This window comes from Pseudomassariella vexata, assembly GCF_002105095.1.
Source record: "Pseudomassariella vexata strain CBS 129021 chromosome Unknown BCR38scaffold_5, whole genome shotgun sequence".
Lineage (NCBI taxonomy): Eukaryota > Fungi > Ascomycota > Sordariomycetes > Amphisphaeriales > Pseudomassariaceae > Pseudomassariella > Pseudomassariella vexata.
In genome coordinates, this window is record NW_024467960.1 from 1,188,420 (window position 1) to 1,210,387 (window position 21,968).

The 21,968-nt window shown below is 48.8% G+C and overlaps 8 protein-coding genes across 8 annotated transcripts; 4 read left to right on the forward strand and 4 right to left on the reverse strand.

Annotated features, from left to right (window-relative positions):
• Window positions 1–713: 713 nt before the first annotated feature.
• BCR38DRAFT_338755 (uncharacterized protein) lies at window positions 714–1,991 on the forward strand (the record flags this gene model as incomplete). Its single annotated transcript, XM_040855643.1, has 1 exon — window positions 714–1,991. The coding sequence occupies one exon, from the start codon at window positions 714–716 to the stop codon at window positions 1,989–1,991; it is 1,278 nt and encodes a 425-aa protein (XP_040717071.1).
• Window positions 1,992–2,502: 511 nt separating this feature from the next.
• BCR38DRAFT_339853 (acyl-CoA N-acyltransferase) lies at window positions 2,503–3,276 on the forward strand (the record flags this gene model as incomplete). Its single annotated transcript, XM_040855728.1, has 1 exon — window positions 2,503–3,276. One exon carries the CDS (start codon window positions 2,503–2,505, stop codon window positions 3,274–3,276), a length of 774 nt encoding a protein of 257 aa, XP_040717072.1.
• Window positions 3,277–3,730: 454 nt separating this feature from the next.
• On the reverse strand, window positions 3,731–4,416 carry BCR38DRAFT_172903 (uncharacterized protein). Its single transcript, XM_040853868.1, has 5 exons — window positions 4,262–4,416; window positions 4,063–4,197; window positions 3,917–4,016; window positions 3,806–3,852; window positions 3,731–3,748 (listed from the first exon to the last, which is right to left on the reverse strand). The coding sequence occupies exons 1-4, from the start codon at window positions 4,320–4,322 to the stop codon at window positions 3,825–3,827; spliced, it is 324 nt and encodes a 107-aa protein (XP_040717073.1). The 5' UTR covers window positions 4,323–4,416; the 3' UTR covers window positions 3,731–3,748; window positions 3,806–3,824.
• A 7,315-nt stretch (window positions 4,417–11,731) lies between these two features.
• On the reverse strand, window positions 11,732–12,010 carry BCR38DRAFT_483766 (uncharacterized protein; the record flags this gene model as incomplete). Its single annotated transcript, XM_040863665.1, has 2 exons — window positions 11,732–11,891; window positions 11,946–12,010. 2 exons carry the CDS (start codon window positions 12,008–12,010, stop codon window positions 11,732–11,734), a joined length of 225 nt encoding a protein of 74 aa, XP_040717074.1.
• A 738-nt stretch (window positions 12,011–12,748) lies between these two features.
• Window positions 12,749–14,893, reverse strand: BCR38DRAFT_522962 (uncharacterized protein; the record flags this gene model as incomplete). The annotated part of the gene is made up of 4 exons (XM_040865246.1): window positions 12,749–13,201; window positions 13,544–13,779; window positions 14,202–14,641; window positions 14,707–14,893. 4 exons carry the CDS (start codon window positions 14,891–14,893, stop codon window positions 12,937–12,939), a joined length of 1,128 nt encoding a protein of 375 aa, XP_040717075.1. The 3' UTR covers window positions 12,749–12,936.
• Window positions 14,894–15,424: 531 nt separating this feature from the next.
• BCR38DRAFT_511839 (homogentisate 1,2-dioxygenase) lies at window positions 15,425–16,891 on the forward strand (the record flags this gene model as incomplete). The annotated part of the gene is made up of 3 exons (XM_040865037.1): window positions 15,425–15,495; window positions 15,548–16,638; window positions 16,710–16,891. The coding sequence occupies 3 exons, from the start codon at window positions 15,425–15,427 to the stop codon at window positions 16,889–16,891; spliced, it is 1,344 nt and encodes a 447-aa protein (XP_040717076.1).
• Window positions 16,892–17,777: 886 nt separating this feature from the next.
• BCR38DRAFT_429251 (uncharacterized protein) lies at window positions 17,778–19,152 on the forward strand. Its single transcript, XM_040859957.1, has 2 exons — window positions 17,778–18,223; window positions 18,288–19,152. Exons 1-2 carry the CDS (start codon window positions 18,043–18,045, stop codon window positions 19,046–19,048), a joined length of 942 nt encoding a protein of 313 aa, XP_040717077.1. The 5' UTR covers window positions 17,778–18,042; the 3' UTR covers window positions 19,049–19,152.
• Window positions 19,153–20,653: 1,501 nt separating this feature from the next.
• BCR38DRAFT_522963 (uncharacterized protein) lies at window positions 20,654–21,586 on the reverse strand (the record flags this gene model as incomplete). Its single annotated transcript, XM_040865247.1, has 1 exon — window positions 20,654–21,586. The coding sequence occupies one exon, from the start codon at window positions 21,584–21,586 to the stop codon at window positions 20,654–20,656; it is 933 nt and encodes a 310-aa protein (XP_040717078.1).
• Between the last annotated feature and the right edge of the window lie 382 nt (window positions 21,587–21,968).

Here is a 21,968-nt window from a genome sequence, read left to right on the forward strand (position 1 = left end):
AGTCCGGAATGCAACTCTTGATCCCCTGAGAGTACGCTTGCCGCCGCTGCTATCAAGGGCAAATGGGCCTCGGAGACAGCTGCCATGAAGCGCTGCTCATTGTCAGCAAGACCAAAAAGAGCGGCGGAAATGGAAATCGAAAATCCTTTGTCTTCCTTCTTTTTTTGTTTTTTGGCGATGTTCGAAAGGTATCTGACGTAATATGTATGACCCAAGTTCTAGGAAAGAGGACGACGTAGCGTTGGCGTAGGCGGGGATCGGACTCTTCGCGCAGTGCGCAACTAGTGGCGGTCGTGCAAACCGTCGCCGTAACCCCAAGCTCCCTAGCTGTTTGGCGTTTGCGATGATCAACCGCCAGTACCAAAGTACCCAAGGCGATGCCATTGGGGGCTGTGACACACCCCGCGCAAACAAGAGCGCGAAGTTTCGATTAGTGTTGGTCGGCTTGCATGAGAACTCAGCCGTTCAATTCTAACCAGATTGGCATTTCCAGCCCGCCAGCCCGCGATTGCTGACGCCGTCGGGTGGCCACCACATCACCGTGTCCCCCAAGCCCGGCACCGAGCTAAATGATGAGAGAACTGGCAGGTAGCCTTACAAACATGTTGGAACCAAACTGACCAACTCCCATTCCCATTCCCTTTCGCTCAAACCTCGCACAGTACTCTCCATCGTAGTCAATTCCCACTGCATCTACATTATTTCATTTCACCATGGTGCTCCGAAAGTCCCTGGCTTACACGACAATCACTCCAATACCCGGCTTCATACCGAGGCAATTAGCCATAGATATTCTCCATAGCCACAGCGAAGTCATCACCCTCAACCCCCTCGTCCTCCACCATAAGCCCATTAAGGCCCCTCGCGATGCAGCCTCCGATGAATACTATTTGACCTGGTACGAGATCAGTCAGCAGATACAATACATTCCCGGAATTGGGAAGATTGGATCGGGCAAAATCAACTTCAATGGTTGCTTCCACGATCTCCCGTGGGGTCTTCAGACACACACATATGCGCCCGCGAATGTCGACATCCGCATCACCTACCGCGTCGCTGGGAACCAGCCCGGTGTCGAGCCGCCAGAGCAGCAAGAGATCGGGCTGAATGCGCCAAGCGACGGCCTATACCTGCGCGAGGACATCCGGTTGGCATGCAACTTCGCCATGGTTAGCTTCGTCAAGTCGCAGCTAAAAGCCGCCAGTAAGGAGATGGTGGATCGCATCATCAAGAAGGCTGAGCTGCTGGACGCAGGCGCATTGCACGCCATGATCGAGGACGGCAAGCTGAAAACGATAAACCCCAATGACCGGTCTTACACAGGAGGTCTGGCCGGCTCAGCTTCCATGTCGCCACCGCGCTCGCCAGCCAGCATGGATCATCAGTCGAACGCTCACATGTCGCCCAAGATACCATATCAGATCCCACGACCGTTGTCGCTGCGGAACCAACAATCATATCAACAGCAGCAGAACAGCAGACCAGGGACTGCCGGGTCGCAATACACCGGACATCCGTATTTTCAACCCCAAATTCAGAAGCCCGGTGAGGTTCACCAGCAAGCGAACGAGCTGCCCACCTCCAATCCTAGCGGGACCGAGGCGGTCATAATGGAACTACCAGGGGACTTCTACCATCCTCAGGACTCGCCACACTTGCACCCGTCTCGACTGTCCCCGTCGCTCGGATCGCACAACTCCTCCTCCGTCTCGACGCCGGAACCCAACAGTTGGCGATGGTCGCAGAGTCAGCATAGCCCGGGTTTCCAGAACAACTCGCGACCGACGTCCATGTTGTCCGACACGAGTAGCAACGGATTTCAATCGCCCGGTATGGACCACAAGGGCTTCGCATCTGAGCTTTCCACCCACCAGGAGACCCACGAGGAGTACCAGCATCAGAACTCGAACAAAAAAGATTCAAAGACACACTCCCAGCCGAATAGCTACTCCTACAATCCAGCCGACTATGCGAGAGTCGGCCATCGCTAATTTGTCAAATGGGACACCGCTTCCAGGCTTGGTATCGGTCGCAGATATTACGGGAAAAGCACGCCGCGAGATTTCCTTCGTAACAATTGGTGTGAATCTCTTTGCTTGTTTTTTTTACCATATACCTCGGGTCGCTTAGGGTGGTGTGTGTTGGCGTGTTGGATTCGGAATTGGGAAGAAATGGAGCCTACTGCGTGGCAAAGAATTGACTTGGGTTTTATACCATAGTGCCTACAGCACACGATTTTGAGTGGGGCAATATATCCGAAGCACGGTATTTAAAACCTCTTCTAACACAAGTTCACTAAACAATTACACTCCCAGTATTGCATCCTGCAGATGCATTGTAACAATGGCGCATACTATGACTCATTCGGGGTGTATTAGTCCTCTCACACGGCAACCTCGGAAGGTCGTGGCTTTAATAAAACACCAGCTCTAACTGTAGGTTTGAGAGTGGCAGGATACTTCCAGCTACACTCAGGGTCAAGCATACGTAATCATCGTAAAAATGTCAACACCAATCTGCAATCTCTCCCGAGCATCCCTAAAAGATGTCCCCAAGCTCGCAGAAATCGCAGCGGCCGCCTTCAACAATGATGCTCACACCCAAATGAAAGCCACGTCCCCAAAGCCCGGATCCTTCGTTAGAGACATGGCTCAGGGCCTCAGGATGTGGATAAATACCCCCTCCCGATGCGTCGTCCTCAAAGCCACCAACGACAGTCATGGGACCATAGTCGGCTTCATCAGTTGGGGGTACAAGGGTGTGGAGCTGGACGTACCTCTACTTCAGAGCGAGGTGGGCAGCGATGAAGGAGGCAATGAGAAAGGGAACAGTGATCCTGCCGAACCCAATTTGGAACAGACTTCAACGACTACGGACCAACCACAGGAAACGCCGATTCAAGGTGCTGACCGCATAGCCGAGTTAGAGAGGCTGACCAGCTCCCACCTGGCAGATTTCCAGAAGCGGATCATGCCCGCGGGGACGAGGTGCATGTACATTGGGGGGATCACCATCGATCCGGTGTATCAGGGGAAAGGGGTAGGAAGTCAACTCATTCGATGGGGGATAGAGCAGGCGGACCGTAATGGGGTCTTTTGTTGGGTGCATTCATCTGAGGCGGGCTGGAGGATGTTTGAGAAGCTGGGCTTTAAGGAGGTGGATCGCTTGACGGTTGATCTTGATGCGTGGGCGGTTAGGACACCTAGGGCTGAGGGATGTGATGGGTGGGGACAGTATACTTTTCGGTACATGGTTCGGCAGCCGGCCGAGGCATAGACGTTACAAGGAGAGGACAGGTTAAGTGATGATTAGTGGTATTTCTTTGACAATCTAAGAAGAAGCCCGTTGTAACATACGCAACCCATATTCTCTCAACTGTACAGCCCCGTCAACTGCCTAATCTCAACCCCCATCTGCCCCTCTCTGTGGATTTGCATCGAACAAGAGGCTCTGGACGACTTGTTGTATGTATTCATCCGTCTCACGAGCACGAGAGTCATACGACTTGAAATCTGCCGGCCCCATGTTCAATTCATTATCCGCAGCCTGCAAGACTTGCCTCAAGCCTGGCCAATGCCTGGGCTCAAACGCCAGGCTTCTTGCAAGCAAGTCTTCCAGTTCCTCGTCCTGCTCCGGATACTTCTCCTTGGTTAATACCGGCCGCAGAAGTTTTTATTCCATTATAAAAGTCTGACCCAACCTTTACTTGGGCCTCCTCGGTGGGAATTGCTGCCATACATGCAACCGCCTGGTAGACGTTAGCATAGTACCATGTGTTCGTGCAACGTGGTGGGCAGGCTCTTACATTTGCAATATTACACGGGTTATCTTCTAAACCAAAGAGGTCTCTCTCTAGTATTTCGTAATTAGTCAGATTTCTCCCCGAGAGATTTTCCGGTAATAAGTAACAACTTGCCCCCAAGGCGCCAGTTGGCCGGATAGGCCGAAATCAATCAGTTTTACGACAGGGCATAGCGTGTGCTCTGGACAATTCGAGTCCATATCACCGAGCATGACTAGATTGTATTAGCACTGTCGGCGCGTAGAGGGTTCTCGACTCACTATTTCCCCCGTGCAAGTCGTCGTGTGCCTTCCAATTATTAGCCCTGATGCCAGGCCTGGGAATAGTCTCCAACTGAACAGCAGCGTCCTCATCGCCCTTTGGCGGATATGCCTTGGCTTTACAGGTTCTTATTACTACAAAACATATCGTATTAGTCACACATCATCCCTCGAAGCTTCAGCTATTCGAGAGACCTACAGCAAAACAGTATGACCGAGAGCATACGATTCAGTATAGACTGCTTCGCTTCGGTTGCCATTTGCAGAAACCGGGTAAGGTTCCCATTTTCGATATAACGTCCCACACCTACATCCGGGACACCCCCAGGTTGAAGTTAGAGGCTGGCGGTGTTGATGAGACATTTTTGGGTGTCCCACATGTGGGGGTGTCCCGGATGTGGGTAAGCTGCATCGGGCTTTGCCGCCGAAAGATTCAGTGAGAAATTCAATCATCGGAGAGCAAACCTCTCGTTCAACAAGTCGAAATCGCTCAGTTCTCCCAACGCGTGTTTTAATGCTAGCCGTCTATTAGTCCCATCCTCAAAATTCTTTCCAACACGTATGTTCACTCCGTAAGCACTGTGACCCAGATACCCTACGTATTGATACCTGGGTTGGCGCAAAAGAAGTATTCTTAATTCCCCCGCTACTAACATCGCTGCCCACCTATATTTTTCCGCCGACATGACTAAAGGAATATTAGCTTCGCAATCACTGCTTCCCAACCCCTTGGCAACAACCAACTTTTAGAACTTCAGGAGTGAAACCTCTCTATAGCCACCTTCACTTCTTTTGACTTCGGAGGATAGACACATCAAATTACGTGCTTTGTTATATGTTGAGGGACACACAATAGAAGTGATGTATTGTGGTGAGGAAAGAAAGCTAGGCTAGTGTTGTTGGTCTGGAAATAAGTAGTGGTGGCTGCGCAGGTACCACCTCTGACACACCCCCCCCAGGCCAATAGAGCTAGTCATCTAAAAAGAGCTACGTACACGTACAGAATATCCGTTTTTCATCAACTTGACTTCCAATTTTATATGCGTTTCTGCCACCTGACACCGCCTCAATCAGAATCACCAAGGACACGGCGTCAGACGGAGTTGACGGACGAATTTCAGATGATTCTCTTTCGTTAACGGCTTCGTGAGACCGTCTGCAATCATCTCTCCTGTTCTGGCGTATTGAATATCGAAATCTCCTCGTTGGACGCGATCTATGATCCACTTGTACCTTGTGTCAATATGTCTGGTTCTGGCTGCATTGTTTGGGTTAAGTACGATTGACTTGGCATTGAGACTGTCAGTCATGAGAAGAGTTGGAGTGTCTTGGGGAAACCCAAGTTGTTGTAGTAAGCGTAAGATCCAAACAGCGGATAAACCAGCTGGTGTGAGATTGATGAATTCAGCTTCGGTGCTTGAAATGACCACGAGGGTCTGCTTCTTGGACTTCCAATATATCGGACCACCGCAGAGGAATACAACATGAGCTCCTGTTGACGCTCGAGTAGCCAGGTCATCAGCGTGTGCCGCATCAGCCCAGACATTGAGTTTCAGATCATGAATGGGATACTTTCCGCCGAGAACAATACCGAGATTAGGCTGTCCTTTGAGATATCTCCAGAGATGTTGAAGCAAGTCCATATGAACCTTGGTTGGCTTGCTTTGCGCCTCAGAGAGTGCCTTGTTGGTGTTGGTCATATCTGGTCTGCTGCCAATACTGAGATAGTTGAGCGAGGCCGTCTGTTTGAGGTAGTTTGATTGGTCATCCAGCTGAATCTTAGGCCATACAGCTGGTATTTTGATATCTGATGGCCAGGGCACAGCAGAAGGTTTGAGGTCTAATTTGCCGAATTTGGTGAGAATCTTCATCGCATACTTCTCTTGTGAGATAAAAACCTTGTTTTCATCTTGATTTCTTGAAATCTGCATGCCGAGAAACTCTCGCACATCTCCCAGCTCCTTGAGGCGGAAATAAGCAGCGAGTTTCTGCTTAGCGATCGTAATGTCTGACTTGTGATGACCCGCAAGCAGAAGATCATCTACATAGACAAGTACCATAACTCCAGTCTTATCATTCTTGAAAAGACAGAGGTCGGCTTCGACAGGTTCATATCCAATCTCCTTCATTGCGGTAACGAGGGTATTGAACCACCAGATTGGTGCTCGCTTGAGACCGTAGAGAGCGGCTTTCAGGCGCCAAACGCGTCCACTGCCGTCATCATATCCTTCTGGTTGGCGAACATAGATGTCTGGAGTGTCCTGAGGCTTCTTAGCATTTAAGAAGGCTGTTACTACATCACAGTGCTCGGCGTGTAGACCTAGAGTGGCCATAAGAGCGAGAAACACTTTGAGAGATGTAAGGCTAGCGACTGCAGCATACATTTCTTCGACCGAAAAGCTGCTTGAGTCTTCGAAGTTCCCCATAGCTACAAGCCTCGCTCTGTTTCTCAAATGTTGATTGGTAACTGGATGGAACTTCTGGTCCGTTACCCACTTCGTCGGCAAGGCCTTCGCTCCAGGAGGGAGATCTGAAAGCTCAAAGACTTTACGAGATACCAGTTCGTTTATCTGATCGTCGAAAGCTGACTTCCAAGTCGGCCATTTCTCTTGCTTTCGAGCATCCTTGTATGACTTGGCTGAAGGGAAGTCTGATGCGGTTTTGGATTGATTCAAGAGTTTTTCAACCTTGATTGCAGACAGACATAGATGTGTGGAATCACTAATCTTGGCGTCGAGCTCAAGATAGCGAGTTTTGTTGATAGATTTGGAGAAATTGACCGAAAATAATGACAACTGGTCTGCCTTTCTCTTGTTGTATGTGCGTATGCCAGCGAGATGTCGATAATCTGCAACTGACCTGGCCGCAGCACGACGAGGGCGTGAATTTGAGGTTGTCGATGATTTAGGATTCGGTTCGGGATTCGGCTCAGGACTCTGGGGACCTAAGGGATGTTCGGCATCGATGTCATCTAAATCAGTATCATCGGAATCGAAGCTTAATTCTTCGCGTGTTCGAGTCAATGGCGCTGGACTGGCCATCTGCTCAGGCCCAGGTGTGGGATAGAGTGGATCATTTTCAACTTCGCGCTGCATATTTCCTTTTGTCTCTTGATTTTCCCTATCATCGGCCGGTTGAGAGGATGGAAAAGTAGATGGTTGGGTTATTGTGTGCGTGACGACTCCGTAGTCAACGGGGTTAGCTATCAGATCAGAAAATTCAACGTCAGCATTCTCATCTTCGAATTCAACGATGAAGTCAGCGTCAGCGTCGTGATCTTGTTGCGTATCATCCAAAGTCTCCGCAAAACGAACGTCACGCACTCGCATCACGCGGTGCTTCTCGGGAACCCAGATCTTGTAGAGTTTGGTACGAAGGTCAGCATAGCCGACGAGCTTGCCCTTCCATGCCCTGTGCTCCACCTTGTCAGCTTTGGCAAGATCAGCTGGTGTTTTCTTGTGGACATAAGCTATAGCTCCGTATTTGATGAGATTGGAAATATTGCCATTAATGACCTGTGCTGTCATGTTGAGATAGAATCCAAGACGCCGGCGAGGTGACAGGCTGTCTTTTCCATTTGGTAGGAGATTATGTATCGTATCCGCTGTCTCTTCAGCCCACGGCCAGAGAAACTTGGGCAAGTTACCGCCGATGATGCCGCTACGAGCTGGTGTGATGAGAGTCTGGACTGAGCGCTCTGCTCTTCCATTTGGTTCGTGAGTGTTAGCAGGAGATCGATGCCATTGAATGCCCTTCTTGGTGACGAATGTGTCCATTTGCTTTGCATCGCCAAGAAATTCCTTGCCATTATCCGAGTGGAATATTTGGACTTTCAGACCAGTTTGAAGCTCGACCTGAGTAACGAAGGCAATGATCTCCGCATGTATATCACCCAATTTGCGAGTGAAGCGAGTCCACTGCATGTCAGTAAACCCATCTGTAAAGTGAACGCTGTAACGCCAGCCAGTAAGGCCTAGCGGTTGATGATGAATAGTGTCGAAATAGATGATCTCAAGTGGTCTACTCGGTTGAATAGCCGGATCTCTGTGGATGATTTGTTTTGCTTTCGAGAGCATACAAGTCTCGCAGGGTTTGATTGGTTTTGTGACTTTTAGACCAGCGGCTTCGCAGGCCTTTTTGACTGTCTTGTAGTTCGCATGCATAAGTCGCTCGTGCATCAATTGTATGTCAATTGTTGCTGAGAAGAGTGGAAGGTGCTCTGCGGGAGCTGTTGGCTTGCAGACGAGAGGAATAACCTTCACGTTTTTGAGCCAGTTGATCTTACCAAGTTCAACATTCGATTCCCGAATGCGAAGAGTTGATGTATGTCCATCTTCAATGATGCCATCTTCCCTCAGTAAGCCAGGGCTGATGATGTTAACTGGGGAAGATTCGTTATAGAGAACACTACCGATAGTCCAATTAACCTGTTTACTATCAGTTCTTTGAGGATGAATCTTAATGGTGCCAACAGCTGTGGCAGCAGCAACGCCACCATTAGCTGTGTCCATGTAGATTGGTTCAGGAAGTTGACGTAGTGAGGTAAACCACTTCAAATCATTGACTACGTGTCCTCCAGCACCAGAGTCATTGATGAAGCTGTCACGAGTCAGGTAATCTATTCCATCACCATCAGTTGAGATTGTGTTGGCTGGCAAACACATCAGATTGCCGAAGAGATCCAGATTGGTTGGACGCTTCGCTACTGAATCTGGTTGAAGACAAAGTTGGCCAAGATTCGTATTGACATCAAGTGCGTCTTTTGAGGCATTTTCATTCGATGAAGGCTTCCAGTCTGGCATATTACGTTTGCGCCATTATTCAGATGCCTTTTCTGGGAATTGTCGAAAACAGTCGCCGGTGTGGTGCAACTTGCAATAGTTACAGAGAGGCCAAGTGGTTGGATGTTTGCGTTTGCAAGTATTGCAGTGTTCCGTCTTGCCTTTCTTGTCTTGGTTGTCGTTTGTCTTTTCCTTCTCTTTATTTGCCTGTGAGCCTAGAGTTGAATTACCTTGGTTATTTTTGATCTGTAACATGATCTCGGGGTTGTGTGCTTCTTCATTTGCCTTGCGAGTGATCTCTTCTTGCATTTTCTTCCACGTCAAATTACCCTCTTCGAAAGATCTGGTAAGAAAACCATGGACCAAGGGATAACGTTGTTGAAATGCTTTGAGCGCGATCAGTGTCAGAGCTTTGTCGGACATGGCACATTGTAGGGCAGTGAGACGATTGATAAGATAGTTGAGTCGAGATGACCATTTCTCGAGCTTCTGGCCTTCAGGAATTTTCATAAGGCCGACGAGCTCATAGAAAATTGCTGGTACATTGTTCTCGGACTCTTTGGGAATGGTTCTGAGAATCAAACTGTAGAGAACAGAGGGATCTTTTTCAGTAAGCATGTCCCATCCTGCTGATTCCAGCTTTTCATGAACCTTGACGATGCTTGAAGTAAGCAATGACATAGCGTGGATCTGCTTTTGCTTGTATCTGAGTTTCTCTTCAGAAGGCGCGCTTTCATGTGGTGCTGTTGATGTGCCATCGAGGAAGGCTTCGAGGCCAAAGTATTCGGCATGTTGAGTTACTTGCACTTGCCAGAGTTTGAGGTTCTTCTCGCCTTCCAGCTGAAGAATTGGCGCCAGCCGTACAGATGCTTCGGTCGCCATGATGCGATCGTGAAGTCACTGCGTTATCAGATGGACGCAATTTTGTGTGATGTTAAGTAGTGTTGAAGCTTGAGGCAGGCACGAAGTTTTTTTTTCGTGACCCACTTCAAGGTAATGACGTCGGATACGCGTTCCTTCCAACAAAGTGGAAAAACTGCAGAAATCAACGAATCCGAGGAGAGTAGGCCAGAATCAATGATTTAGGCTCGTGCAGTCACTATTCTCAATGCTGTTGTTGTGATCAAGCCGTGAAGTTGGAGAGTGACCGCGCTGCTGCAGGTTGCAGCAGATTCGTGCACCTACCGTAGCGGACCTTCGAAGGCCAACTTCGCGAAATAAAGGTCGAATCAGATGCCGAAAATTGTGCAAATGATCGAAATGATGATGATGATGACGAATAATGCTTCAGAAATGCAATTATTCTTGATGCGCGTGAGCGTGAGGGCTCATAACCTGTTGAGGGACACACAATAGAAGTGATGTATTGTGGTGAGGAAAGAAAGCTAGGCTAGTGTTGTTGGTCTGGAAATAAGTAGTGGTGGCTGCGCAGGTACCACCTCTGACATTATAAGTTGCAATAAGTCTGATAATTCGAAAGGTATGTTTGGATTTCGCTGGAAATAGATAGTGATACATGTAACCTTGTCCTATTATCGTTCGTTATATATATGTCGAAGGCGAGTTATACCATGTAATAGAAGGGTCAGGATCTGTAAATCTTCCTGGAAACTGAAAATCCCAATATGCTATCGATTCCACAGCCAGATCAATCCATAGTATACTGTCGTTGGTGGAGTATTCCAACTTTTTATATGGCCTAGCGCACCAGAACCAAGTTGTTTGAAGGATTTTCTCAGGTAAGGGAAGTGTCCGAGTGTCGGATATATATGACGAAACTGTGGCAGCTGCGAGCTTCTCCGTTGCGTGGATAGTAGTCAAGGTCGGATTTCTTTCTCCGCTCCTGGATGCAGTAACAAATTCTTGATTGCCTCCGCGGTAGCACCTGTCGAGGCGGCGGAGGGCGTTTCTAAAGGCCCATCCTCGCTGTTCGCCATGAATCCGGGTATGTTATAATTGTAATGCAATACGCTTGCAGCATTTTCTGGGGTGATGGATATTCTGTCCGTAGAGCCGGTGACGTTATTGAATGTGCTACAGACGCCAAAAACAGTGAACTACGGCTATGGATATCTTAATTTGGCTGAGTGGTCGTGGCCATTCGAGAAACATGGTTCCACTTGAGTTGCGGGAACCATCAACGCCAATGAACGATTCCGGGGATTCCGCATTCTTTTTCATGCTATCACGAGGGCTGGCATAGTACAGTCTGTTTCTCTGAAGGTAGTTAACGCCTGTGGCCTTGGGGACTTCACTGGTGCGGTTGAAGTTGAGCTTGGTCACTAGAGTTTGTAGTGTAACGAGATTGTATTTCTTGGAGTTGGTGGCGGAAGCGATCTCGCAAACCCAGTCTCAGGGCGAGGAGCGGGAGAATTCGGTGCCTTTCATGCCAACGGGGATTTGGTAGATGTCTTCGTTTTGGTTGTGACTGGGAGAGATATTATTAACTGCTAGAATCAGTTGGGATGGATTTTTTCAGTTTTTGGGAACTTTTCGTGTGTCTGAATCATGAAAACAAAAGAGGCATAGTTACCTCGAGCAGGCCAGTCACAGTGGTGATGACCTTGAGTAAATATGTCTCGGTGGAAATAGTATTTGAGTGGTCAAGGCTTTCAGGTTATGCCCCTGAGAGGACAATCAGACCCCTAGATCAGCTTTGAAATTCGAAAGAAAGAAAGAAAACAACACTAGAAGGCCAAAAAAATATTCCGAAAGATCTCAGAGTTACTCACTCACAATTGAACCATCTGCAAGTTGGTATTTCTTTTTTATTGTCAGGATCCGCATATTGGTTGACACAAAACTCCCACCGAATCTCATTGTACTCCAATGACGATGACAGGATGTGGAGAGCTGACGCTTCAGTCTATCTGTCGGTTCCATTATCCTCACCAGCATCGATCAACAAGACGCTGTGGCTGGCCAGGGCCAGCCGAGCTGCAGGGAGATCCGCCAGCGCCTGAGCCAACGACAATGTAGTTGTATGTCGAGTTGGCCTGGGGATATTTGGTATTATACGTTGGACCCAATTGTGGGTAAACAGTATTCCTACATCACCTATCAGCGAGTAAGCACGTTTAAAATGGAGATTTTGATACTTACTCGTCGTTTGCTAACACTCCAAGTGCGATGTTGGCCCAAAGGCCGCCAGATGTAAGAAATTCCATGGTGAAAGATTCACTTTTTGAATGGGCTTCTCACAGCCCATCAACTGGTTAAAAAGAGTGACAAGTGCCCACCGTCAGTCATGCGTTTGCTTTCCCATCGTTCCTTTGCGCCATCAACTGCCGTTGTCCCTCGTCCATGACATGTAGGTGTGAATTTCACGCCTGTCAGCTAAAAAGTGATACGAACCCGGAAAATTTCCCCAAACTCCTCAATAATGACCGCTCTACGAAGTACTGACTGTAATACCAGCCGCCGGAGCAAACCGCAGATCTTTGTATTGAATTATCTCTCGACCAATTCGAGATTCGAGATTCACGAAATGCAGGAAATGGGAGACACCGGCAGGGATAAGACAAACGGGGCAGGACCGGGGTCTTGAACTGAGAGAAAGCAACAGTCGCAGGGCTCATTCCCTGGCTCAGCCCTGGTCTGTGAGGGCGGAGAGAACCCCGCAAATCAAGGTTTGAATCCTTGAACGAAAGCGGTAGATTACATGAGGGAAAAGAGGAGACGATTTGAATTCAGCGTTGGGACTGTTGCCTGTCGGCGCTACTTTGGAAAAACATGGCTAATGTTTCTGTCTGTTGAGAATTTTGCTTCGCATGGGTTGATCTTACCCTTTCGATATAGCAATTTGACGGTGTAAATTCCCGGCATGTAATCTCTGATGTACATAAACTCTTGCTGCCGACTCTGGGAAGGTCATATGGGAGTCTGGTTCTAGAACCTTTGGTCGACACTAAATATGGTACACGCAACTCTTCGATGGCACCTGCACAAGTGCTGTCGAAGACTTCTCACTCTGAGGTGTCCATCAAGATTTAGACGAATTACATGCATTTCAGTCCTTTGATACACTACACGATCGAATTAAACTCTCGTTCCCACCCCTTCACTTCAGGCTATAAGCAGACTGCTTCTCCCGTCACTCCTTCAAACTAGTCTTCTTGATGCCCCTCCCACTGTCAACATCCTCCAGCGGGATAAAATCACCCCCATATCTTCGTCTGGGGGCCTGTTGGTTTTTTGCACCACCGGACTTGAGCTCGGACTCGCCATGGGTCGAGAACTTGGAGGGCTTCGAGTTGCTGCTCTTGGACGAACCCAGCAACTTGGCGCCGAGGCTGACAAACAGCGCACGGATGGCGGGGAGACTGGTGCAGATGATACCCATGTGGAGCTCGAGAGTGCTCCACCAGGTTCAACGTAGTCGTAGGTCATGTTGGCTGAATTAGCGAAGGAGACAAAATATTGGAGGCGGATGACGTTGGTTATTGTCACACTACGTTGTAATTATTGCCGTCAATATCCCATCGGGAAGATATGTAGGGATGATCAGGTTGATTTGAAAGATACCCAAGGAAAACAGGACAGAAACGAGTAGCTTTTTCTTGGGTGGCATGTACAACTCGTACAAATTCTTCAAAGGGAGGACGAAGATGACGATGTCGAGCGTAATATTGAAGATGGCGCTGAGCCACCCCTGAAGGTGGACATTGTTGCATTTCCCCTGGTGTCGTTCGTCGAGTTACAGCCAGGCGCGGTTGATGGGCCAGCACTGAAGGAGAGTAATGAAGAAGAAGGCCGTTCCATAGGCGATTATGAGGGTGATGGCGCCGTAGACGACGCGTTGGAATCGGGGGAATACGCGGACCATGAGCACTAGGATGGACAGCTTATTAAGTGTCTGGGCGGCGAAGTAGATCAACTCGCCGAGGTGATAGTACTGCCAAATGTCGAGGAAGATATTGTCGACTATGTTAAAGAGCTGCTATCAGGTTAGAAAGAGATGAGCGGGGGCGTTGTCTTCAGGGCATCCATTCGAGGAAGTCCTGCTGGGAAGACTCTGCGGTAACTTCTGAGGCAAGACGAGGATTTTGTAAGCATAGCTTAGTCCTGTGGGAAGGTTGATGTCGAAGGGTTTGCCAAAGAGATGAGCAAGCTTCAAGTACTGGAATAAGAATGATAGTATTGAGACATTCAAGTCAAACTCTATAGAGACCAGTAACGTATGAACACACTTGACTTCGACCAAGCTATCTACAAACCTTGATATTCATAGGAACAAAAACCAGGGGCTTGATAGCGTACCACACAGTAACTTGCTCCTGGCTTCCACACGTCTCTGCCATATACCTCATCTTCTCACAACCTCTCCACCACCGCCTCCCTCCCTCCTTCAAATCTTACGTGGCCATACTCCCTGAACCCCTTATTCCCGGACCTCAAAATAATATACCTCTGCCTAAAGTGCTCAGTATGATGATACGCCTCATGCTTCTCGATCGTCTCCCACCCCACGTACACCAAAAAACAATTCTGATAACCATCGACCGGCTCCAATAACTTCCCGCCCGCACAGCCCAGACACCCGTCTACATACCGCACAATATGGGTCCATAGCGGCCAGGCACCCTCGTGCCAAGCGGCGTCGGTGCCGACGTAGATGGCGGTCCCCGTGACGGGGGCTCCCTTGCCGAGGGAGCAGCAGTTTGGGGTGTTTTCTTCAAGGAGGGCGTGGCGGGTCAGGGGCTGGGTTGTGGGAATGATAAGGGATTGGAGGAGGGATTGAAATGAGGTGTATTGGGGGGAACTTTGCAAGGATTGGTGTTGAGATAGATGGTTTCTGACTACAGAGCGAATGGGGGTAAGTAGGTAGGTAAAATAATGGATTGATAGAATAACTTGAGCTCACCGACGTGCAACTGCACTTTTGTCATGTCTTCAGGGGAGCGTCCCCAGTATAGACGTTGAAATCCTTCGTGGCTTTGAAGGATGTCCAAGGCTTCTCTCCACGTTTTCCCAGCATCGGATTTGGCGTCTGTTAAGTCCTTGTCGATACCGATCTGTAGGTAGATGATTTGCGTCACTGGGGCTGCCATTCTTGCTTCTGGTTTATTCGCTCCTAAGTTGACCTAGAATATGTCCTCGAGGGATTGAACTATATAGCAGTATTCTAAGTACATGCTCTTTTGTATTGTTATATCTCGTCCACACACACATGTATGGATGTCCCAATTCGGATTTAGTAATACCCTCTCCAAACATTGACGTTGGGGGTTCTCGAGTGTTTTGCCTCGGCTTGCGCTAGATGATCGCCTCCCTGTCCATGATGCACTTGCAGGTTATGAAGTCTATTGTCGCGGGGTATGCGGGGTTGTACGCTTCATTGCCTCCGTTTGGTAATTTTAGACTTCGTCTGATGGTGGGCAAGGTGGTACTCGGTCTGACCACAACCAGAGTTATGATGCCGACGTTACTAGTCGAGTCCACAAGTGGTCTTGTTCACTTCCGATATCATTTGAAATTCCACTGGTAGGTGAACACAAGCCATTCCTTGATATTTTCTGAGACTTTGATGAAAAGCTCGTTGGCCGAGACGCCTTGTGTATACGACTTTGAATCACTGAATCATGACGCCAGTGACTAAATTTGCGGTCAAGGAGAAGTATCAGTATCTGGAGGGGTTTGGGAGTTATCACCAGTCAGTTCTTTTGGCTGTATGCAACACAAAATACTCACCAGCATCATCTCAGATCAGAAGCATTCCCAGGTGCCAACCCGTTGGTAAACAATAGCCCACAGAAGCCTCCCTATGGCTTGCGGACGGAGAGGATAAGCGGTAGTTCCTTCACAGCGCCAAGGGACCACAACCTGCAGACCTTCATGTACAGGCAAACCTCATCGCTCAAACACTCCAAATTCGTGCCTTACAACAACAAATCCACGGCAAACCCACCCAGCTATTTGTCGCCCAACTCCTCACTATGGCCATCCGTCCCTGTCGACCCAGATGCAGACTGGCTCACCCAGACACTCCTAGCCCAGAACGGCGACGCAGCAACCAAGACAGGCCTTGCCATATGGCTTTTCTCCATCGCCCAATCCATGAAACCCAACGTGGCCTTCTCGTCTCTCGACGGGGACTGTCTCATCATCCCCCAAGCCGGAACTCTCAACATCCAAACGGAGCTCGGAAAACTACTCGTCCGCCAGAACGAAATTTGTGTTATTCCCCGGGGTATCCGGTACTGTGTGACCCTCCCTGCCGGGCCCGCACGCGGCTACATGTGCGAGCTCTTCCAGGGCCACTTCCGGCTGCCCGAGTTGGGGCCCATCGGATCCACGGGCCTAGCCAATATCCGGGACTTCCAGATTCCCACCGCCTGCTTTGACGGCGAACTCAAGGGCGATGTGGCTGTTGCCAACAACACAGAATATACAATCATATCCCGCCAAGCCGGACGTCTCTGGTTCTGCACGCAAGACCACACACCTTTCGACGTAGCCGCCTGGCATGGCACGTTCTATCCGTATAAGTACGACCTGGCACGGTATTGTGTAATGGGGAACTTGCTCTTCGATGAGCATGATCCGAGTCTATATACGCTCCTGAGCGCGCCGTCGAATCGCGAGCCGGGTACGAATGTAGTTGATTTCGCCATCATACCGCCAAGGTGGATGGTGGCGGAGGATACGTTGCGGTTGCCCTATTTTCATAGGAATACCATGAGTGAATTCTTTGGATTGATTGCGAATGTGCAGGACCCAGAGCATGGGTTGAATGGAGGGGGCCAGGAGTTCAGGCCGTTTGTTGCAGGATTGCATGGGTGTATGACGACACATGGTATGTTCCTATGACGAGCTAGGGACTCGCGAGCATACGGGAGCAATGGATATTTGCTAACTTGACAACAGGAGCAGTTGAGGCAGATTTCCAACGAGCTACTAAGTCGACTCTCAAGCCAGAAAAGTTGGGGACAGAAGGACTGACGGTCTTTTTGCTTGAGACGGAGTTGCCGCTATACTTGAGTGATTGGGCTGTTGAAGCAGCTGGGCATGGTCCCAAATCCAAGACTCAAATCTCTTCAAAAATGTGAGATGTTGGCCCATGGACCTACGCGGATTGGATGAACGCAACCTATAATGTTTGTGTCACTCACCTGTTCGTGGAGTGAGTGCGATGGCTTATCAGACTTATCGGACGTATTGTCGGCACTTATTCGCTTTGGACCAACAATCTCGTTTACAGTGTAAAAAATAGTCTTGAACTATAGTGGAATTACTGTCACTACTTGAACGAGTATCATCTAACATGAGCTTCATATAAGCGAAATCACTCGGGAGTACTATCTGGAACTTGTTGCTTCTCATAGGATGGAATTGACTTACAGTGAATAATCAAATCATTCTGTTTATTGCCATCTTAGACTACTCTATTGAAGTCGTAGTGATATAACCCAGGCAGTCTCATGGACTATTGTAATAGTGTTGCTCGGTGAGTCAATTCACTCGTACCTAAATTCCTCAACATACATTCTCAACACCAATTAAGTCTGTTTGCCACCCCCTTTCAAGTATGTTGTTCTACAGGCAGGTCAGTTGATCTGCCTATAGGTATTGAGTGGTTTATCCAATCGCCTTATACAACAAAAGCTATGGACTACAAAACGAGACTGGTTCGGACTGTGCGACACACTACTAGGCTATAACGACAACATACGGAGCCCCCGTTTCGAACACGTCGGGGCTGCCGTTGTCTTCGCCGCCGGTCCTGCAGTCCTGTGAGGTCATTGGCCAACTTTAATAAAACAGATTCCAGTGCCCAACTTACATAAGCTCTCGAGCTGAGTCGGATACCACCCCAGCTCCGAGTACCCGACCGAAGCGGCCGCATCGGCCGCGCCAAGCCCTTCCCACGGCCACCCCTGAGCCCCTTTGCACCGCCTACAGCTTGTTGCGGTGGCGGAATAATGACAACATAGCCTTGTAAAGATTGAATCGACAGGCCACAATGGGCTGCACCTCGGTGACCCGGCAGTACATACAGATTTAGGTGCCCTGGATCCTAATCCTGGAGATCCCTGTCAGTAACCTGGGAAGACACGTCCTTGATCTATTGATGATAAGCCGCACCTCAGGGCTGTCTTTCTCTTTTTTCAGCTTCCTTGGTAGCTGTGACTGTCACACGCGTTTCTCCATGACCAGCTAGGTCTTAGTTTACGTTTCGCGACTTTTCGACGACTTCACGATGTCGCAGTCTCAGAATACTCTACCATGGCTACTATCCTGTGTGCTTGCACTGGCGGTCGCCCGTGTAATTGCAGCCAAGGAGACACAATGTTTCTTCCCCCATGGCAATGTCCATTCTCTCGGTCAACCCTGTGATCCCAACGCAACAGGAGCTGTCCCTTGTTGTCAAGCCGGACACAGTAAGTCCTTCCCTATTATTCTCTCAATGGTAGCGATCCCAGATGGCTAATCGAAATGAAATAGCATGTTTATCCAACAGCTTATGTTGGGATCCTATGAACAGCCACGTCGTCCGTGGCAGCTGTACCGACTCGACCTTCAGGGATCCTGCCTGTCCCCGCTACTGCTTCAATAATGTCCAAGGCGACAGACTGGGTAACCTTCGCCAATGCAACAACCAGTCCACTATCTGGACCTGCAGAGGTGATGTCAACGAATGCACGAACAACTTCACAATACCCACAGGATACATCAACGACCATCGAGATAGCAGTTCCAGCGGCGTCATGTACGTCGTGGGGAACTCGACGTCTGTTGGAGAATCAAGCGACAGAGCCGTGGACACAGCCAAAAGTTGGACTGGGTTAGGTGTTGGATTGGGGGTCGGTCTACCCCTGCTTCTAGCGCTGACAGCCAGCTTGTGGTTCCTTTGGAAAGCACGAAGAGAGCTTACAGACATGCGGCGTTACCGGCCAGGGGATTCGGCCCAAAACCAGTCTTGGAACGATGGGTCGGGAACAACAAGCCAAGCAACGAAACCACAATACTCGCCCAACTTGCAGGGGTATCAAAATTCTGCCGCTTTGCAGCACTCCCCCAGTCAACACAACCCAACGCATTCGTCTACTTATCAGCAACCGAGTCACAGGGTCATGAGCCCACAGGAACTCGATGGGAATATGTCGCCTCGGGAGGTGCCGGCCACCGCTGTTGCGCCGCCGATTGAGTATGATACAACGACTAGTATCTGTCCTCCGCCGACAGTTTACAAGGCGCAAGTATAAGCTGATGTGGGACAATCCATAAACTTAGGATAGGTTCATGATTGGTTTACGTAATTGAGCTGTAATTTAGTCGATGAGAAGCTCCTGCAAAACACAAATGTCACTGCATAAGGTAGAATCTTCTAGTGAGCGTATTATGTGTAGCAAAGTACCCCAGGACCGGCCGCTCCAGCACATCTGTCAAGTATAAGACAGTTGGGGCACTATGCACATATATGCACATATGTATTCAATGCCATCGTGTTACAGCGGGTTAGGCGTTGCAGTCTCTCATCCTGTATCCTGGTCGCTTTAAAGAGTCTCCAGGTGCCCCCGAAGCCTGTTTTGATCCCTGGCACCCTCTACTCTACTTGCCTGTCGACACGGCAATCGCAATGGGTTTACAACACGTTTGAAAATCATACGTAGCCAGTTCTTCTTTATTACCAACACTGTATCACTTAAGTCTGGTAGCAACTCCACTCCCATTCTGACGTGTACAAACAAAGCTGTGACACTGACTTGAGCTATCTACGTCGAGATCACAACAAAGTGGATACGTGCAGCCATCTTGGTAGTAGCACGAGAATTTTACGGGGGAATTAACATATGCTTCTCTTTATACACTCTTTAATACTACATTAGGTGGAAAGGGGCTACTTGACTACCTAGCTAGTATGAAAATAGCTGCGAGGAACTGCTACTTGTATCAATGATAGCTATAGTACGAGCGAAAGGTTTTTAGTATGTACGGATGTATAAGCGAGACGGAAGCTACCTTTAAAGTAGCTTGTCTACTTCACCCTAGGCTTCTATAAGGCAGTATAATAAATGAGATTTAAAACGTATGCTTATAGTACATATATGGATTACAAGGTAGCGGATCACTTGATACAATTATCGGATCGCACCAGCCTTCAGTTGACTGGCGAGGGATGGTGTTGGAACTTCAAGCGCATTACAACCTAATTGCCAGTTTGTGAGGCCATATGGCCAACATACGTTATGGGCTGGTATGACCACCACCCACCGTACCACACAATTTCTGCCTGTGGCGCAGGCATCGTTCCTTTTTACATGTGTAAGACCTTTATGGCCACTGTAAACTCTTGAGAAGAGGAGACAGACACATTTGATCCTATTCTTTGGTATAGCTTGCAATAGGCCTGATAACAACGAACTTGACATATTTTAGCTAGCATGTTAGATCTATCAGTTGCTAGTAAAAATAGAGTCCCCAATCTGACGGGCTAGTACGGCATATGGGAGAATTTATAATCATTAGCAGTGACTTCATTTGTCTGTTTGTAAATAATGATGTGCTCTTACAAGCCTCACAGGCCATGATGAATCCACCAATAGAACGCGGTTTTTCCTAGCCACTACCAGTTCAGGCTGCGTGATGAGTTCCTCAAACCTCAGGTCTTTAAATGCCATCGCCATGATCCATCTGTCAATGAGTTCCTGTATTTCCTGGCCATTACCAATCAGAATGGAGTTCAAAATTCATCTCGTGCGCGCATTCTCTACAAGAATCGGATTATACTCCAACACCATCATCATCTATGAATCTTACCATCCATATCTCATGATTTCTCCACCACGTCTCCTCATCTTCTCCCAAGCTTAGAGGATACGCAACAATCTGCGCTGAAAGTCCAAGTATCCAGCAAAAAAGGCGTAAGTCCAAGTCTCGTTGTTGATGCCGCGGACCAAACTCTTGAACTTGGTCTCAAATATGGATCGGGGCCAATTATAAGGGAGCTTGAGGTTGTCATCCTCGAGGGACGCTATGAGAACCTTTTTCGTCTGATCAATGAAAAATTCTCTGAAATACTCGTCGGCGAACATGGCGTCCCAAATGACATCAGCTTCCTCCCGGTAGTGTTGCAGCTGCTCGGTGGTGAAGTAGTCGAAGCCATCTACGTCGTCCGGGCCGAGAAGCTTGAGGCGTCGGAGTCGTTCCACTTGTCGCTCAATATCCCCGAAGGTGTCATGGGAAACGTGGTTTTCTTGGCGAGAAAGACGCAGAACCAGTAATTTGAGCTCCGCATAATCAGGACCATATGGACCGGCTGGCTGATTATTATCAAAATCATCCGGATCGTTTGTCTCGTTTGGGTCCTTGACGGGATATGTCGTGGTCATGGGCCCGTTGCCGTACGAAGGGTTGCATTGCTTGGAGATGATGCTAAGATGTTGACTCGAGGGAACGAACTTGACTTCGTCTCTAGGGGCAAGCAGCTCATCCATCTCGCCATCGAGGTCCACCTGGACGACGAGCTTGAATCGGAAGATCGGCTTCGTGGGCCGTCCGGGCGGAGGGAACATCTTTTCGAGAAGGGGCTCACAGTGATGGTACTCGGCGATTGTGGTGATCAAGAGCGGCACCTCCGTGGTCACTGCCTCCGAAGCTGATGTGTTGGGCAGGGGTGAGACAGTCTCGTGGTTCTGATTGTCAAGTGTAAGCTTTGCCATGGCGACCATTACTGAGACAGCTTCCGCGACATCGAAAGTCGTCTGAGGAGATCTAGTGTTGTCCGAAGTGGATTTTTCCATGGTGACTTCTGAGATTGATGGAGGACAATGATGTTTAGAGATGTTTTGTCGTTTGTGTGAACAGTGAAAAAATGGGGGTATCGAAATGCTCCTGAAGTGGCAAAGCAGTATCGAAGGTAGAGTCGTAACTCCCAAGCAGAGGTTGATGTGACAACGCACTGAATGCAGTTAGCAACTATAGTATACCTTGAGCAGTGACGGAGTGAGATCAAGACCGTGCTTTTCTTGTTAATGCTCTGAATTTGGCAGTTGGAGCAGCCGCGTGCTTGCGCAAGTGCTTCGGGCGAAGTATTATTCCACCCACGTAAGTAGGAACGCGCTTCAGGACGCGACGCGATAATGGTGTGTTCTTCTTATTCGCATGTCTCAAATGCGCTAGGAT

Excerpts from the sequence above, each read along its gene's own strand:
- BCR38DRAFT_172903 (XM_040853868.1), bottom strand. The coding sequence starts at position 4,322 with ATGGCAACCGAAGCGAAGCAGTCTATACTGAATCGTATGCTCTCGGTC. Across the intron at positions 4,198-4,261 it reads CTCGGTCATACTGTTTTGCT|TAATAAGAACCTGTAAAGCC; the intron begins GTAGGTCTCTCG and ends TATGTTTTGTAG. Across the intron at positions 4,017-4,062 it reads CGACTTGCACGGGGGAAATA|TCATGCTCGGTGATATGGAC; the intron begins GTGAGTCGAGAA and ends AATACAATCTAG.
- BCR38DRAFT_429251 (XM_040859957.1), top strand. The coding sequence starts at position 18,043 with ATGTCGCAGTCTCAGAATACTCTACCATGGCTACTATCCTGTGTGCTT. Across the intron at positions 18,224-18,287 it reads TTGTTGTCAAGCCGGACACA|CATGTTTATCCAACAGCTTA; the intron begins GTAAGTCCTTCC and ends GAAATGAAATAG.